Below are 18,463 nucleotides of genomic sequence, written 5' to 3'. Positions count from 1 at the left end.
ATACATTGTCCATAAGGAGGATTATTCTGTACAAGAAGCTCAGACAAAGGGAGAGGTTGTTCCCAGCTGCCTGGGGGAGGTGAGAAGGGGGTGGGAAAGGGACCAGCCTTGCACTGGGGCATTCCTGCAGAGCTCAGCTTCTTCCCTTCAACAGCAGGACAGGAGGTGGGTGCTACACCCGCTGCAGCTCAGTCCTCATGGCAGGACTGATAATGGAGTTAGAAGGAGCACTTAGCTAGAACAACCTATCTACCTTGGCTGTTTCCCAAGAAAATGCAAGGTGAAGTTAGGTGACCTAGCTAGGTAGGGCAGCAATAGACACCAGGAGGGGAAGAGAACAGGGTGACTGGGGCAATCAGCAAAAGGGACATTCAACAGTGACTGAGTCCCAGCCTCAGGGCAGAGCTGGAGAGGGAGTGGTCCTAGCAATGGGTGTCGTGGGAACACTGATGCATCCACCTTCAGCAGGATGACCTCTGTGCTACAGAATATTGAAGTTTCACAGCTGCTGCTTCTTTCGCCATCCCAGACACACACCTGGGAGACGATGGCCTAATCTCATTCTCCCGGGGCCCCAAGAGTAGGAGAAAACACAAGCCCTAGGCCAAACAGAGCCATCAGAAACTGAGCAACACTACCAGAGTGGAGCAAGAGGGCCATCTTTTGCAAATCTGAAATCTGAGCAAGGGAGCAGGTCAATGTCCTCTTCTTGAAAGGAAACTCTGTATTCCCTCCTTTGGGAATGAGTGTGTTAGGGATGGGAGATACTCTCCATTGAGGCATTTACTGGCCTGTATGGGCCCCAAAGTTGGCAATGCTACATAGGTTTGTGCACTCCAGAGGATCTGGGGTTGAGGGGTTGGGAATGAGAGCACGTGCTCCCGGAGTGAATATAAAGACATGAGTGCCTGCGGAGTAAGGACTGTTGGTTTAAGGGCACAAGATGTAGGTGGGGTCCTGCATATGTCCCTGCTGGCGCAGGAGGACATTTCCACTCTGGGAGGACAAGGAATCCATTTCAGATGGTACTTTGGGAATGACGTCGATATTAGGCTGGGACAACAAAGAAACTTGGGGTGGTTTCAATAGGTCCAAAAAGTTTTCAAGAAACTTTCAATAGGAAGGAATCTTTTGGTAGAATAAAGGACATCAGTCACCAAAAGATGCTCCAGGGGTTTTAGAGAAGCACACCTTGAACTCTATCCAATATGACAGTTAGCTCTGACATTTCCAGTGTGAAGGGAAGAGAAGATAAGGAACATCTGAGTGGGCTGATAGACCGGTAAGGGAGCACTGTTGAAGTGGGGGACAGGTCTGACATTGCCTCAGAGCTGATGGCAGGACTTTCCGTGCTCCTGTGTGCTATGATCAGTGAGCTGTGTGAATACCATTTCTTGTCTTGATGGAACGGGAACGGATGTGACATCTGCAACCACTTTCCCGGCCCTTTGCTGCCACAGCCTGGCAGAATTCTGCCTGGCACTGAACAAATGCCAAAGTACTAATGTGTGACAGAAGAGAACAGAAAAAAGGCAGCTGGAAGGTGTGAGAAGGGCCTCCTATTACCTCTCAGGACATTTAGATCAAAGCTAAGAAAACTTTTTATTGGAAAACAAATTAGAATTGCCTTGCAGCAACCTTGAAAGTCTCTGACGTGTAGTCTCCAATCCCTACATAGCTGTCTCAATTTATCTGTCAGATTAACCCTGATACAGTGGCCATCAACTTAAATAACTTTATTCAGAGAAACCCTTTGGTCCACTTCTGCTGACTCAACCCCTGCCCTAGCTCACAACAAAGAGCTAAGCAAGGCAGCTTAAGCTGGAGACCCAAGCCCACTCTGCTCTCAGCTTTATAAAAGCAGGCAAAAGTACTGGCGGCTGCCACCTCCCGCCATCCACCTGGCCCTTATTGGAACCACAGGCTCAGTGTACTGGAGAAAAACCATCCTGGCTGGAGCCCAGGAACCAGGCAAATTATGAGGATAACTCAACCATGATGAAAGATGGTGTGAGGTGCAATTCCCCTCTCCCGCTAAAATAAGAAAAAAAGAGTCTGGGGAACAAGGGACTTTTTCATCTGCTAAGAAAAACCCTTTCTCACATCATCCTGCCTGGTAAAGCCACTTCCTGAAGAAGCCCCCATATACCGGGCCTTCAACATCTTCCTTCGTGTGTGAGGTGTAGGGTAAAGGACAGGGTACTTTGTGACTATTTCCCAGATAAGAGCTGAACTGGCTTCTCAGAGGATGGAGAACAGAGCAGGCCTGAGCTTCTCCAGAGCCACAAGTGGACGGTCTGTCTCAGACCAGAAGCCTCGTCACCTGCAGCTTGGAGAGATGGCCAGGATGGAATCTGGGCAGGAAGGCCTGCGGAGACAGCAGGCCTCTAAGGACACAGAGGCTGTCACCGTTTCTGGCAGCACGAAATAAGCACAGGCTTTCAAACAGAGCTGAGTGGTCCATGATCTTGTGTCCATCAGCTCACCACAGACGTGAAGCAGTATCAGATCAGGATAAGTTCTGGATCGAGGACTGAAGAGGGGGCAGTGGGGAGAAGTGGCTGTAGAAACTCTCATTTATTGAATACCCATTATTTCATAGACTGTGCCAAGTGTTTTACATTCATTTTCCCATTTTAATCCTCACAACAACCCTATGAGGTAGGTATTATCACCATTTATAAACAAGAAAACCGGCTCAGAAAAATTAGGTCACTTGCCCAAAGTCACACAGCTAGTCGGCACTGGAGATGGGATCTGTCTGTGGCTGAAAGCCCGTATTCTTTTTATTATACCCATCTAGGTCAGCTTTGGGCAAAAGGCAGCTTCACTGCCCAACTCTGCAAAGAGCACCTGGGAGTGGAGGTTGTCGGCCACACTCACCGCTGGTAGGGATGCATGGAAGCCGACTTGATGTTGGTTTTTATTCCACTTGGCATTTTCCCTAAAAGGAACATGAAGAAAGACACCTGAAGCACAGTAAGACGTTCATGGTAAATCAGAAATGTGGTCCCTCAGGTTCCCTTCTGCACCTCCGCTATCATCTCAGAATCTCTGTGGCATCTGACCCTGGACGGCAAGGCTCAGAGGTATGGCTCTTCGTCCAGCCCTCTCCCTGAAGATGTCTAGGAGGAGGAATAGTGGGAGGGGTTGGAACACACCTGGCTCCTGCTCACCCCCTCCTAGAAAAAGAGAACTAAATCTGTGGGACCCCCATTTAATGTCACAGGTAAAAGAGTGCTATGTTCTCTCTTATTTTAATTGTCCCTTTGTCTGGACAGCTTGGAAGAAAATACCTCTTCTAGCTGCTTGCATCTGAACTCTGCCAGGCTGCTCTTATAATTACTAAAAGCGAGCAGGAGAGACAGGATACAGAGAAAGGAATACACGCAGCACCGGGAAACTTGCCTGCTTGTCCATTCCCAACACACCTACCCAATGGTCCTAATGAAGGTCTGACCATTCATTTTTCTATCTAAGACAAGACAGTGAGAACACACCTAATACCCAGAGTTAAAGGGGACAGAAGGGTAGTTGAGACCGAGGTCTGAGATGGGGTGGGAGGCGAGAGCAGTTTCTGCTTGTCAAAGTTCTTCCTCATTGTCAGGTACCTATTAAGGGTCTCAAATGAGACTTTTACTCCAAAAGTTTTTTTTCTGGGTCACAGTCCAAGGGAGAAAAGGAGAGTATCTCCAGCTCTGGGGACGCTGGGGCCCCAGATAACCCAGCTTATTCCCACTTCCCTGCTCAAGGTCTGCCACCATGCCAATCCCTGTCACCTTACCTGGTTGACCTGCTTGGGCCATCTGCACCCCACTGAGCATTGGCTGCTGCTGACTCGGAGCTCCTGCCATCTGCACCTGCTGTAGTCCTGAGGCTCCTGCGAGGATTGTCCCAGCTCCTGGCTGGCCCGGCTGGCCAGGACCACTGCTGCCTGAAGGCCTCCAATTAGACAGCCCCTTCCCAAAGGCAACAGCTGCCACTAACGCATTGGTGTCTGCTGGGTTAAAGGTCTGCTTGTTCGGCCGGAGACCTGAAGAAAAAGGTAAGTGGGGACCCCGAGGTATGCCTCTGGCCCTGGACCGAACCTAGCAGCAGGAAGACCAGTATGGGTACCAGGGCTTGGAGTTCTGACTTCAGCAGAATCTAGGCTCCCTGGCAGCCCAGAGGAAGAGCCAGAGGACCCCCATGACTATCTCAGAATACGCCCTTCTCCCTTTGCCCATTTCCTCCACCTGCTCCAGGGCTAGCCAGAAATACAAAAGGCTAACAGAATGGACACATACCTTTTCCCAAGCAGCACATCCTTTCGTCCTCACTTCACCACTACCAACACCACCCTTCCTATTGATCTTATCCCTCTTTCCTCCTCCGTTTTGCCACCAATCCCTCCATACCTCCACTCTCCGCTTCTCGTTCCTCTTTGCTGATTTTCTCCAGAAGGTTTGAGCACATTTTATTCAAGCTCTGGATCTGCTTCTGCAACACACATAAATTTGTGCAGAGATTAGGGCAAGCAAGAAATGATTACGGGGAAGTTTCTTCCTTGGGCTATTCCAGGGGCAACTGAGGGTAACCAGCTGTGCATCCCTACCATACAGAGGTGGTAATGCCCAGCTTCTCATGATAAAATTTGGGGTGGGGGCAGCAGGGCAGTGACTCAGTCCAACCTGAGCTGCATCAGCACCAATGCGGGCAGCATCCGTTGTCAGCTGCTTCTCTTGCTCTTCTACCTCAGGGTCAGGCTTGGTTCTCAGATGGTCAGGGACCACCTCATGGCTAAAAACAGGTACCCGTCCTTCAGTCTGCCTCTGTAACACACAGATTTTATTGATCCTACTCTGCACTCCAAGAAGATTCAATATGGCCTGATATACACATAGTTCCTTCCACAGGCAAACAGTGCATTTTCAGGGAAAACACAACCTGAGACTAACAATATCTGGTTTCCTAAGACACTATCCCCCTCACTCCATCCTTCAGTTCTGTCTACTCACTCCCCTATCTCTACCAGACCTAAGGATAAACCTATTTCTGCCACATTTAAATCAAAGATTGAAAGAGAAAAAGTCAGGGACTTCCCTGGTGGTCCAAAGGTTAAGGCTCCGTGCTTTCACTGCAGGGAGCACGGGCTGGATCCCTGGTCGGGGAACTAAGATCCCACATGCCGCGCAGCTCAGCCAAAAAACAACGACGACAACAAAAAAAAAAAAGAAAAAAAAGAAAAAGTCACAAAAGAACATACTTTCTGCTCAAGACAGGTGTTGGAGGAAAAAGGTCTTTGTCTTGGTGACATATGCCTCAGATTAATTCAGTTTGGGAATGGCTCTCCCAACTCCAGAAGGACAAAAAGCAAAGTCTCCGAAATGCAGCCCTCGCTTCTTACTGCCACACACTACTGCAGATTCAGAACTTCTAGAATAGCCAACCAACCACTGTGCCCTCAGTCCTCATCTAAGAACTTAATTTCCCAAGTTGCACCCCTCTCCTCCTCTTACCATGAGATCTTCATCTCGGTCTGGGGACAACACCAGAGGGATGATGACCTGGTTACGGAACAGTGGTGTCTTTTCATGCTTCAAGACCTTGTTCAGAGTGTTCAGCTGTCCAGAGAGCAAGGCAAAGCTGTCCAGGACAGATGGCCTGGTGGTGGAAAGAAGGTGTCAGAATGTTCCCAGTAAAGGAGCCTCAAAGGGGGTCCTTCAGACTAGGAATACCCAGACTCACCCCCAAAACACTCATAGCCCTACGGCTGGCCTGGGCAGGAACTAGCCTGGCTCACAGGGATTATGGGGTTAAGAAAGAGGGACACACTTTCAGTTTCTGATACAGACGGAGAAGAAAGGCAGGTCATTATAGCAGGCCCCCCTTATCTGCAGTTTCACCTTCCGAGATTTCATCTACCTGTGGTCAACCACAGTCCAAAAATATTAAATGGCAAATTCCAGAAAAAAACAATCCATAAGTTTTAAACTGGGCGCTGTTCTGATCACTGTGACGAAATCTTGCTTCATCCTGCTCTGTCCCACCCAGGACGTTAATCACCCCTTTGTCCAGCATATCCATGCTGTATACGCTACCCACCCCATTAGTATAGAAAAAAAAACATAGTATATACAGTAAAGGTTTCAGTACTATCACAGTTTCAGGAATCCACAGAGGGTCTTAGAACTTATCCCCCACAGATTAGGGGGGACTACTATATATGAATGGGGGTAAGGACAATGGCAAAATAGGAACCATGGCTACACTATTATCACTAAAACTTCAGAAACTGGGTAAAAGTCTCCCTTCTGGCCTAAAAATAGTATCCACACTTCCAGAGTAGATTGGACCTAAAAGACTCAGCAACATCCATGGCAAGAGATCCAGTATGAATACTGTAGTGGGAGGACCCACTGCGGGAGGACCTCCTCCCAGAGAAGTCAAATGATGAGAATCAAAAGCTAGTGAGAGGGGCTTCCCTGGTGGCGCAGTGGTTGAGAGTCCGCCTGCCGCTGCAGGGGACGTGGGTTCGTGCCCCGGTCCGGGAAGATCCCACATGCCGCAGAGAGGCTGGGCCCATGAGCCATGGCCGCTGAGCCTGTGCGTCCGGAGCCTGTGCTCCACAACGGGAGAGGCCACAACAGTGAGAGGCCTGTGTACCGCCAAAAAAAAAAAAAAAAAAAAAAAAAATAGTGAGAACCTGGGCTGGGAAACTGGGCATTTCTCTACTTCCTTACCATGGGGGCCCAAAGCCAACTTCAGTGTTAAATGTTGGGAAACCCAACTCTTTCTAAATCAAGAGATGTTTGCAAACTGATAAATGGTTACGTCACTGGAGATGTCCTATCCAGCAGGTGGCCTGGCCCCCCATCCATGGAGCCCTCCCCAGCTTGCCCTGGCAACCCTTACCAGGTCAGCCGGTCATATTCATTCTCCAACTTGTAAATGAAACTCCCCAGCGAATTCTTCAGATCAGCCACTTGACTCAGCAGTGCATCTAATGATGCCTCAAGCTGCTTCTCCTCCCTCTGCACCAATAGGAATAGGTTGGTTACTCAGATGAGTGTGAGGATGACACATACAGAGGAAGGCTGAAAAGCCAGAATGACAGTGTGCGATACCAGTCCAGTGACACAGGATCTCATTGGCATAGTGAGAGCCAGGTTGTTTACTTTCTTTGGTATTAGGGTTACAGACAGCGTCAACCCTTAGACCTTTACACCCATTCATCTGACCTCAATTCCTCCTACCTACTGATTCCTTTCTCTCATTGCTCCCAATCCAGGCCTGGTTTTTCTCTGTATTAGGTACACTCTATTCTCTCCCACTGAGTAATTTTCACCAGACCTAATGCCTGGGGTTTATTGTCTTTTGGGCACCTCTGCAGCATACATACTCTGACTTCCTCTGTCCTAAAACCTGCCGGTGAGTGTAGCCGTTCTTGCCCACGATACAATCTCTGGAAAATCTACCTACACATGAAGGCTCTTCTGAATACCTGCCACTGCCGCCGCCGCCACCACCGCGGCCATCCCCCACCTTCATTTGCCCTCAGTCTTTGCTCCTTTAACCTCCTCCTTGCTAAATTAATCTGCACTCATTTTATCTCTGTGCCAATATTCCTGTGCCCCTTTCACAAGCTTAGTCAACCTATAAAAGCTTACGGAGAGGCTACCAGCTGCAAGAAACTAAGTGACAAATGAAAAACGGGCACAGACTAGGAAGAATGAAGCAAAACTGTCTTAGCAAATTGCCAACGTGCAGGACAGAAGCCTTGATCCTTGGTTCCACCCACGGCCTCAGATTATATTAGTCTGGCTTTTGGCCACCGCGGTCCCACAATTCCTTCCACCCTCGGGCTTCTCTCCAATTACAGATTACCTGTTCTGTCGGCATCCGACAACGGCCATCCAACAGCCTAGGCCGGGGCCTGAGCCGATCCACCACTTTCTTGAGCCGTCTTCCTTGGACTGCACCTCAACCTTCCCAAATTACAACCTGATCCTTTCCCACACCCTAGCAAGTCAGTGCTGCCTTCTCCCTCCCGACTTAACCGCAGTCTGTCTCCCATCAGCCGGGCTCTACCCCCATCTCTCATCTGCGCCGCTCCCTCGCCAGTGGGCCTCTGCCCCATCGCGCGTCCCCTTATTCGACGGTCGAGGGCTCTACCCCCTCCTCTCAGCCCCAACTCCTCACTCCCTCCTCCGCCAGCCCACTCTCGGTCCCCGATACCCGAAGCTAGCTAGCGGTCACTAGCGCCAACCTGGCCCTCACCTGCATTGCGGCAACAGGGGCGGTGTCAAAGACTTCCTCTTCCGTTTCCCAAGTCAGCCAATCAGAAAGCTCAGGACTCGGCCCTCCCCCTCACTTCCTGTCTCGCCGGTCGCCAGGCCGCCGGGTCAGGGGTCACGAGCGGAGCAGCTTCTCTGGCCCGGGCCAGCGCGGGAGGGCTGTGTGATGGCCTCGGAGCGCCCGGAGCCGGAGGTGAGGGGCGGGCGGGCGCAGCGCTGGGTCCCGAGATCCGAGGGGGAGGGTCCGGCGGCCGGGCGCGGTCGTGGCCTCCTCCGGGTCCGGAGCCGCCGGGTCAGCCCGAAGCCCAAACATTCGTCATCTCCTTCCCCGCACTTTCCCGGGGGGCCTAGAGGAGGAGCTTGTCGCTATTTTGTTTGCCGAAATTTCATCCACGACGCCAACTCTAGGGCTCTCGGGTTCTTTGACCTCAAAATGGTATTAAGAAAACCTGTATTTTGATTTTCCGTTGCAGTTTCAGTGGGCAGCTTTGCCAGTTGCTGCATTTCTTCAAATATTGGAATGCCATAAACAGCATGAATTTAGTTCTAGCGCTCATGCTTTTGGAGAGCAGCTTTGGTTTCATGAAAAAACATTTGACTCAGAGAGAAGCCTCGTTCCGGTATTGGCGCTGCCGTGTAACTATCTGTGCAACTTCGGGCAAGTCTTGACTTCCCGGCCTGTTTCCTTCTCCATAAAGTACTTATCATTGGTGTATTGTTAGGGTCACATGTTTTAAATCATAAAATGCAAATAAAGTATCCATAAGGTGCCAAGGACCATGCAAGGAACTTTATATACATTGTGTCATTCAAACTTGTGCAAAGGAAGGTGGCAATACCCACTGTCATTTACAGGTAAGAAACTGAAAATCGAGAGAAGTACCTTACCCAAGTGCTACTCTCAGCTGGGGTGTAGCAGAGTTTTGGAGTTAGAAGATCTGAGTGTAAAATCTCAGATTTGGAAAGAACAACGTCACTAGGAGAGGGGCGCAGTGTTACAAGAGAATATATGAGTAGATGGGAAGGGTGAGAGTTGTGTATGATGCAGATAGTTGTCATTACTTATGGAATGCTTACTGTGTGTCAGGGACCATCTCAGCACTTTACCAACATCAATTAATACTCTGAACCCTACGCAGTAGACAATATTATCATCCCCATTTTTCGGTTGAGGAAACTGAGGCACAGAGATAGATATTAAGAGTAATAAAGTTGCACAGCTAGTAAGTACCAGAGCCAGGACTCCAAAACTGGTGGTCTGCTGTAGATCTTGTGTTCTTAGTCATAATGTTTACAGTATAAATAATAAAGTAGCCACAGGATGGTAAATCTCCAATTCGATGTCGCGAGCCCCAAGATTAAATATGGTTGTAGGAAACTACCCTATTAAAAAGGATCAGATGTGTTGACAGGGGTGATGGAGTAGCCTATGCATCAGAAATAGCATTGAGAAAAACCGATGAAGGAATTTGGAGTATGTTTTGTTATGGATTAAAATGAGAAGAAATGGAGGGATGTTGTGGTGAAATACAACATACCTGTTAGGCAGGTAGTCTAAAACAGCATTGCATCCAATGCAAGGCATATATGTCAGTTTTCTAGTAGCCACATTTAAAAAGGTAAAAACAGGTAAAATTAACTTTAATAATATATTTTTCTTTAACCCCCTTATTTCCAAAACATCATTTCAATATGTAATAAATATTAAAAATTATGAGATATTTAACATTCTTTTATTGTACCAAGTCTTTAAAATCCAGAGTGTATTTTACAGCATATCTCACTTTGGACTAGCAACATCTCTAGTGCTCAGTAGCCCCATATGGTAGTGGCTACCATATTGAGCAGTGCAGATCAAAGGGAACTTGGAGTCAAGACGTACACTCCTGGAAGTCTCACTCAGCCAAAAGTTCATTTGTTGAATTCTTGATTTACATTTCTGAAAATTTTATCTCGAAGGTAAAGGGAGTGAAGAGTTCTGCCCCTGAGCAGAAAAGTGACTGATCGTTAGATGTTATTACAATTCCAAGAGAGAAATATTGGGCATAGTCAGATTTAAGAAGTCATTCATTCCTCAGATACTTAAATTATTTCATGCTGCTGCTATGGACTCAGAATTGTGCTAATTATCAGGGTGGATGTGGAGCAGTGTAAGACACATTCCCTATTCTAATGGAGTGCACATGTTGAATTATGATAATAAGCGCTTCAAAGGAAAAGTACAGATTGAATGAGTGTTTAACAGGGGTTCTTAACCTAATTGTTCAGTGGAGGGGGTGGATCAGAAAGCCTCAGAGGAATGACATTTAAGCCGGAAGAAGGAGTGGAAGGTGGCTGTGAGAAGAGGCAGAGCGCATGCATTACAGGCAAAGGGAATAGTGAAAATCCTGAGGTAAGGAGGAGCTGAGGACCTTCAGAGAACTAAGACGAAGCAGCTGCCAGTGTGGACGCAGTGGCAGTGAGAATAGCTAACACGAGTGCTTACTGAGTATCATCTAATACTGGGAAAACCCCTGTGAAATAGGCACCGTTGGGACTCCCCTGGCAGTCCAGTGGTTAAGACTAAGCCTTCCAGTGTAGGGGGTGCGGGTGCGAGTTCGATCCCTGGTCGGGGAGCTAAGATCCCACATGCCTCGCGGCCAAAAAACCAAAACATAAAACAGAAGTAATATTGTAACAAATTCAATAAAGACTTTAAAAATGGTCCACATCAAAAAAATCTTAAAAAAAAATGGTCCACATCAAAAAAATCTTAAAAAAAAAAAAAGCACTCTTACTATCCCTGTTTCTCAGATGAGGAAATTAAGGCACAGAGAGTGTAAGTAACTTCACCAAGGCCTTATACTAATAAGCAGCAGAACCAGCGTTTGATCCGAGGTGCTCAAACTCAGGTGGAGGTGGGTGAGAGAGAAGGCTGGTGAAGAAGATTCAGGTTGAAGCCGTGCTAGAGGTTCAGGACTTTGGCATAAGTACAGTGGTTCAAGGGCAGGTGGAGACTACATTATTTTGTGGGATTCTGTTAACAGAAAACAGCACAGGGGTTGGAAAAGTCCAGGAATAATTTATACCTTAACCACCAAGGGACAGGGGCAATGAACAAACAACAAATTAACAAGATGGACAATGTTTGCTTCATCCTGGTATACGTGGTATGCAGCACAGTGCCTGATAATGTTTTATTCATCTTGCTATAAATGGTATATAGGCCTCAATAAATTTTCCAAAGAATGATAGGCTTCCTCTGTCATTGTTCTGACTCTCCTGATTAAATGCCACAGCATCCTTCTGAAGTAGACATTCTTTTCCTTTTTTAAAATTTATTTATTTTATTTATTTATTTTTGGCTGCATTGCGTCTTCGTTGCTGCGTGTGGGCTTTTCTTTAGTTGCAGCGAGTGGGACCTACTCTTCGTGGCGGTGCGCAGGCTTCTCATTGCGGTGGCTTCTCTTGTTGTGGAGCACGGGCTCTAGGCGCACGGGCTTCAGTAGTTGTGGCACTTGGGCTTAGTAGTTGTAGTTCGCGGGCTCTAGAGTGCAGGCTCAGTAGTTGTGGCGCATGGGCTTAGTTGCTCCGTGGCATGTGGGATCTTCCCGGACCAGGGCTCGAACCCGTGTCCCCTGCATTGGGCAGGCGGATTCTTAACCACTGCGCCACCAAGGAAGTCCCTGAAGTAGCCATTCTTATCCACATGTTATAGATGAAGAAACTGAGGCCTGGGAAAACTAATTTGTCCAAGCTCACCTAGATAGCAAGTAGTAGAGCCAGATTTAAATCCAGATCTCTGACTTAGAAACCCTGCTTTCCCTTTGCCAGACTGCTCCAGTGCACTTCAGACTCAGAAGGATTAAGTATCAGGGATTAAAGCTCCATATGAGTGTGGGTGCTGGGAGAACACAACTAATTCAGGGATTCTCAAACAGTAAAGCAAAAAATCACTTGGGGGAGCTTGTTACGTATAGCTTCCCAAGCTCTCTCAGCTCTTAATTCAATTGGTCTCGGATGGTGCCCAGGAACCTGCATTTTAACAAGCACCTCAGGTGGTTCTGATGCTGCTGGTCCTTGGATCACACTTGGAAAAATACCATTCTAGCTGCTTTAATTAATTCTTGAGTCTTTAGTTCTGTTAAATCACCTCTTGAATGTGAAGAAAACTTAGAGATGATGTTTGTGAAAATGTAGTCGTTGACTTGGAAGGATCATGTATGGGGGGAATGTTGCGAGAAAACTCGAGTTAGGAAATGTTCCTGGTTTCAAGAGAGTGGATTCTATAAGAACTGATTGGTGAACTAGACTTCTGTTTGGCCTTGAAGAGTCAGTCTGTCATTCAAAATAACCTTCGAAACAAGGTGGAGAAATGGAAGCTGCACAGCAGTGGAATTAAGCAGCCTACTAACAAATAGTGTGAAGAAAATCTTCTAATAGGACAGTGCTTGTTTATATCCTCCATCTGGTGTATTTCCCTTTCCCTCCTCACTAGGCCAACCCTGCTCAGTCTTCAGGGTCACTTTCTCTTAAGACTCTTGCCTGAGTCAGGTTACTTTGTTACATGCTGTCATAAAACCACATTCTTATCCTTGGCACACCTAGTTTGTATTAATGTAGTATTTAGAGTGATTATTTGATTAGTTTTTTCCTCCATTATAGGGTAAATCTTGCGAGGGCAGAGAATGCCAATTTTTGCTTTCCATTGTATCCTTAGGACCGGCCCAGTGCTAGCATGTATCAGGCTCTCCGTAAATTTGTTGACTGATAAATGAATGCATGCTCACCTTGCCTTTGTCCTCTTGGGACTTGGATGAGGACTTGATGGCATCCTGATCAAATTAGCAGGGAAATTAAGCTGGAAAGGGATTTACTAGCAGACAAAACAGTAGTCAGGCTTCACAATAGAAAATAGGCTGGATTTATCGAATGTAATAGGACGAATTGAATAATTGTGTGTGTCCCAAAAAAGCCAGCTGCATGAGGAGAGAATGGGGGATGTGTCTAAGCAGCAGCAGAAGCGAGAAAGTCAGAGAGGTTTCTTGGGTCAGTAGCATGGTAAAGCTTCGCCTGAAGTAAATAGAATCTAGGAGATTCTGAATCTGTGACCTCTCCTGGGTATTGTGCTCTATTCTGGCCCCCACATTTTAAGTTGAAAAGTAGACCAACCAGAGTTCATTTGTAGGCACGTGATCTAAGATCTAAAATAGTGAGGGAACTTGAGACCATGCCGTTTTCTTTTTGTTTTATTTTATTTTTATTTATCTTTGGCTGCGTTGGGTCTTTGCTTTCTCTAGTTGCAGCAAGTGGGGGCTACTCTTCGTTGTGCGGGCTTCTATTGCGGTGGCTTCTCTTGTTGCAGAGCACGGGCTCTAGGGACGCGGGCTTCAGCAGTTGTGGCTCGCAGGCTGTAGAGCGCAGGCTCAGTAGTTGTGGTGCATGGGCTTAGTTGCTCCGCGGCATGTGGGATCTTCCCGGACCAGGGCTCGAACCCGTGTCCCCTGCATTGGCAGGCAGATTTTTAACCACTGCGCCACCAGGGAAGCCCGAAACCATGCTGTTTGAGCTACATTTAAGGAACCTGGAGATGTTTATTATGGAGAATCAAAGACTCAGAACCATCATCAGATGTTGATAGCTTCTCCTTTGGCAGAGGTTCAGAGTTTTCCCTGTGTGGCCTCAGGAGGTAAAACCCAAAGTGAGTTAGATATGTTCAAGAGAACAGATTTCAAGAGCAGGCCAAGGTAATATCAACAAGACAGACTCTGGCTCAGTGTGAAGAAATTTTCAACTCTGCCAGCTAAGTGGGGGTGAGCCAAAAAAGCTGAGGGGAATGGCTGTGCAGGACTTCCTCCAGACTCAAAGAAGCAGCACCTTGTTACCACTACTATGTGCATTTATGTGACACTTTTAACTTTACAGTGTACTTTCACCCATCATTGGGGTAGGTGGTGGTATTTTATAGAGGAGGAAACTAAAATTCAAGCCCAGAGTCTCAGCTATCATATCACATTTTCTTTCCATAATACTGTAATTCTGTCTAAAACAAATCTATTCAAGTTTACACAACTCCCCTTCCCCCGATTCCAGAATTGTAGAAAAGAAGATGATACCAGTAAAGAACATACTAGTGAAAAAAAACTTGGTAAAAACAACTTTCAGGGAGGCAAAGTCCAAACAACAGACTGGGTTAGTTTTTCCATAAAGCAGATGAGGAAGGATGAGAACTCTTGAACAGCAAAAGCCAGATGTTGAAAAAAATGAAAAATTAGGCATCTCTGGTAAGATACTAAGAACATAGCTTGAAATAGAGAAGAGAATAAATATAGCTTGCGAGAGCAATTCCCCTCATTCATACATTCATTCAACAAATACTCAAACCCTTAGTGTGTCTTGGCACTGCGCTAGTTACTAGAGATACAACAAAGAACAATACAGACATCTCCTACCTCCCTGGAGCTCCTACACTTGTAGGGGAAACCAACGTTAAAAAATACACAAATTCTTCATTATGAACTGTGGTGGATGCTATTAAGTAGTCCAGACTGCTTTGTGAATGCCTAGCAGAGATAACAAACAGTGTAGGGAATCATGGAAAGGTTCATTTATTAAACCCAGAGTGGCCAGGATTTTAGTCCTAGAAGATGAAGTGAGCAAGTGTCCCCAACTGTCCTTATGGTGCTCCCTCCTTTAACCCTGGCTCAATATGGGCCAAAACTCCTTTCTTGGATATTTCCTTGCATAACTGAAACAGGCTGGCATTTGAAAAAAAGTCTTCACTAAGCACCAAAGAACAACAAAAGGAAAAATATGGAGACTAGTGTTAAGATTACCTTACCTTAAGAAAAGTTGTACTGCTTGTGATTCATTTTAAATGCCGCGTTTGCTTTGCTTAGCTTAGAACATATAGTGAATTCACTTATTCAGCAAAATTTTATTGAGCATCCTATTGCCAAGCAATGCACCAGGCTCTGGGGATAGAGTGATAAACAGAAAGGGCTGCTGAACTGGGATATCCTTCCTATTCTGATAATACTGAGCCCAGCCCGTCCTTTTTTAGATAAGAACCTTGGCAAGGATCCAGCATAGTCAACTTGTAGACGAGAGAGGTCACTAATATCATACCCACACCAGTTCAGCCAATCCTGAGGGAGAGGTTGCCTACTGGCATTGAGCACAGTTGCGCTTTCTCTGAGAAAGCCAAAGCCCAATGCAAATGAATATATTTTATGGTGTTTATTGGTGCTCTAATCATACATATGGAAGCCATCAGGCCTTGAATTTCTTATAAGGGTGTTGACAAAATACCAATGAAAAGTTAATATTAAATGTTTTACAGTACAATATGTAAGTATACCCAAGTTAATAGACTAACACTGTGGGAAAGAAATTAGGCAATCTGGCAGAATTTTCGAGATGTTAATCAGGGAGAAGGCCGTCTTTTCTATTTATTTATTTATGGGAGTATCTCCTTTTGAGACCAAGGATCAGAGAAAGAGAGGGCAGGTAATTGCTGCAGTTTCCTTCTTTGCCAGTAGACCCCTTTTGTCTTTTTAGGAGTTTGGCAATAAGAGCGTTCAGTTTGATGGGACCTTTTGAGGGGGATGGTGGTTAGAAATGATGGGAAATAGCTATATCTGATTTCTCTAGCTAACGGAAATCATCCTGCAACTTACTGGTTTCTGATGTTGCCTTAGTCATCCTTGACACCTTGTTTTTTTGGCTTTTCTTTTGGTTACTTTCCTCCCTACTTCAGTTAATCACCAGTTCTTGTCCATTTTTTTTTTTTTTTTTTTGCGGTACGGGGACTCTCACTGTTGTGGTCTCTCCCGTTGCGGAGCACAGGCTCCGGACACGCAGGCTCAGCGGCCATGGCTCAAGGGCCCAGCCGCTCCGCAGCATGTGGGATCTTCCCGGACCGGGGCACGAACCCGTGTCCCCTGCATCGGCAGGCGGAGTCTCAACCACTGCGCCACCAGGGAAGCCCCTTGTCCATCTTATTTTAAAGATTCCTTAAAGTACAGTTGAGCTCACTTCACTTGATCACTTGTCTTGAAGGTTAGTTCAACTGACTTTTCCAAGACTCTCAGTGAAAGGCAGCGCTGGTTTTGCATTCTAGCACACAACTACTTGTCTCTTCAGGAACAGTCTCAAGCAGTTCACAGAATGGCTGCTTTGAGTAGCTCTGGTCTCGGCCATTGTCATCTCCCCTGATTGTTAGGGGATCTTTCTAAGTCATGTGGTAGCCAGACGGAATTTTTTTTTAATGCAGATATAATAGTACAGCCCTGCTGAAAAAAGAGTTTGGTAGCTTGACCTAACTCTTGGATAAAATCCAAAATCCTAGCCAGGGCCTGCCTCAGGCCAGTGCAGGGAAACAGTACAACAGAGTATTACCCAAAATGTGATTTCAGATGGTGCAGAGACAAAACACAAAATAATACTAAATCACATCATATTGATGTTTAAATTGTCTTTTTGATTATGTCAGAGCATCCTTTCTATTTATAAACCCCCATCGTGTTCCTTCTTGTAACCACTTTAAATCTTTTCTGCTCTTAAGTCCCTGGTGTGATCCAGTTGTCACACTCAGTAGATGGGTTTTGCAGCTCATCAAGCCTGGGTTTGACTTCTGGCCCTATGCCTACGAATTCTGCTAAGAATTCTGCTGAGAAATTAACTTTTTTGGACCTCAGCTTTCTTCTATTAAATGTTTTGTGTGAAGACTGAATGCAGTTACTTAGGTAAAGAGCCTAGTACTGGGCCTGGTAATAACCTGTAATAGTTGACTTCTATTATATTCTTATAAGTGCCATGCACCATGCTGAGGGCTTCATATGCACGGTTTCCCTTCATCTGCAGGACAGCATAATTAGATTGGTATTAGGATTTATCTCCATTTTACAAATGAGGACACCGAGGCTTAAATAGTTTAAGTGCCTTTTCCACAATCTCACAGCTAATAAGAGGCTGAATTGGGATTCAAACCCAGGCTGTTTGAGTCTGAACTTCTTGTACTGAACTTTTACAGTGTACAATTGGATGTATTTTAGGTGCTCAATAAATATGAGTTCCTTCCCTCTTCTTCCTTCTCCTCTCATCCATGCCATTTCCTAATATCTGTTTCTATACCTCTTTATGCTTGCCTTCTGAGGAAAAAAGACTTCCTTCATCTTTAGCCATTGCATCGCTGCTCTCCACACTCTTCTCCGACATCAGGCACCCTTCATTATTGCTTTTCCACGACTTTTTCCATCTCTTCTCCATGCATATTTCCCCATTATTGAAAAAAAATCTTCACTTCCTTTCAACATCCCGTTTCTCAACAGGTAGTCACTGACTTCTGCTCACTTCCTCACAGCCTGTCATTTCCCCCTCACTAGGAGCACCGGAGGAGAAATTTGCAGTTTGTCTAAACAGGAGGAGAGTAATCTTTTCATCTGAGGCAAGAGTAAGGGGATAAAGGAATGTTACAGATAAGGGTTAATCTGGAGGAAACATTGGGGGAGTTCACACCAGTTGACCCTTATTTTCTCTGCAAAACAGTAGGCACATTTATCTGCTGGGATGGCGGGGGTTGAGAGATTGGAAAACCTGAGTGGAATAAGGAAAGGTTACTGACCAGGGAGAAATAAAAGGATTGGTAAAGGCCACTAGAAGTGGCACCACTGGCGAGGTGACAAGTTTCTTTCTGTCAAAGTACAGCTGGTGTGGTGTTTGTGTGGATAAGGAAGAAAGTCAAATTCATCCTGAGTCAAGATTTAGCCGGGCTTGTGTAGTGACAGGTGAGGACACGGGCAAGGGAACTGACACTTGTTAGGACACAGTTGAACCGACTGCCCATGAGGCAGTGGAAGGAAGGAACTAGAGCGTTGACAGCTGAGAAGGTTGTGGGTGGGAGACTGTGACCCACAGAAGCTGGGCTTTGAGGTCTTTAGTAGGCTGCCATTCACCCAGTGAAGATCCTTTAGTGCGTGCTGTTGTCAAGGCTTATTAGGAGAAACTGCCAGGCATTATTGTCTGCTCTCTTTTAAGCAATTTGCTAAGCACAGGGACACAAAAATAGAGCAAGACACAATCCCCACCCTCATAGAACTTAGAGTTTATAGGAGAAACTCACATATCCGTTGAAATGTGCAAAGGTCACTTGGTCTACATAGAGGTCTTTATAGGGGGAATGGGAGCCAAGAGTTGAGAATTGAATC

The 18,463-nt window shown here is 46.2% G+C and overlaps 2 protein-coding genes across 8 annotated transcripts in view; one reads left to right on the top strand and one right to left on the bottom strand.

Annotated features, from left to right (window-relative positions):
• Positions 1 to 2,558: 2,558 nt before the first annotated feature.
• On the bottom strand, positions 2,559 to 8,375 carry MED8 (mediator complex subunit 8). 3 transcript variants are annotated; one of them, XM_027108846.1, is made up of 7 exons: positions 7,867 to 8,240; positions 6,895 to 7,013; positions 5,499 to 5,643; positions 4,671 to 4,811; positions 4,398 to 4,479; positions 3,785 to 4,033; positions 2,559 to 2,944 (listed from the first exon to the last, which is right to left on the bottom strand). In XM_027108846.1, the coding sequence occupies exons 1-7, from the start codon at positions 7,879 to 7,881 to the stop codon at positions 2,880 to 2,882; spliced, it is 816 nt and encodes a 271-aa protein (XP_026964647.1). In that variant the 5' UTR covers positions 7,882 to 8,240; the 3' UTR covers positions 2,559 to 2,879. The 3 variants fall into 3 exon arrangements, with proteins under 3 accessions (XP_026964647.1, XP_026964646.1, XP_026964645.1); XM_027108845.1 differs by lacking the exons at positions 2,559 to 2,944; positions 7,867 to 8,240 and adding exons at positions 2,954 to 3,125; positions 8,260 to 8,375; XM_027108844.1 differs by lacking the exon at positions 2,559 to 2,944 and adding an exon at positions 2,954 to 3,125 and having other exon boundaries at positions 7,867 to 8,245.
• The window catches only part of SZT2 (SZT2 subunit of KICSTOR complex), a 51,154-nt gene continuing 41,065 nt past the window's right edge, over positions 8,375 to 18,463 (top strand). For 4 of the 5 annotated variants that reach the window (XR_003433278.1, XM_027108833.1, XM_027108834.1 and 1 more), the window contains exon 1: positions 8,375 to 8,469. Coding sequence is in view for 4 of the 5 variants with exons in the window: in XM_027108833.1 (XP_026964634.1) it covers positions 8,443 to 8,469 (27 nt within the window). In the remaining variant the exon portion in view is untranslated. The other variant, XM_027108835.1, reaches the window with a different exon arrangement.

This window comes from Aethalodelphis obliquidens, unplaced genomic scaffold, assembly GCF_003676395.1.
Source record: "Aethalodelphis obliquidens isolate GAN/ISIS:26980383/991018 unplaced genomic scaffold, ASM367639v1 scaffold9, whole genome shotgun sequence".
Taxonomy (NCBI): Eukaryota; Metazoa; Chordata; class Mammalia; order Artiodactyla; family Delphinidae; genus Aethalodelphis; species Aethalodelphis obliquidens.
Note: the sequence above shows the minus strand (reverse complement) of the source record. Positions and strands in the feature narration are given on the sequence as shown.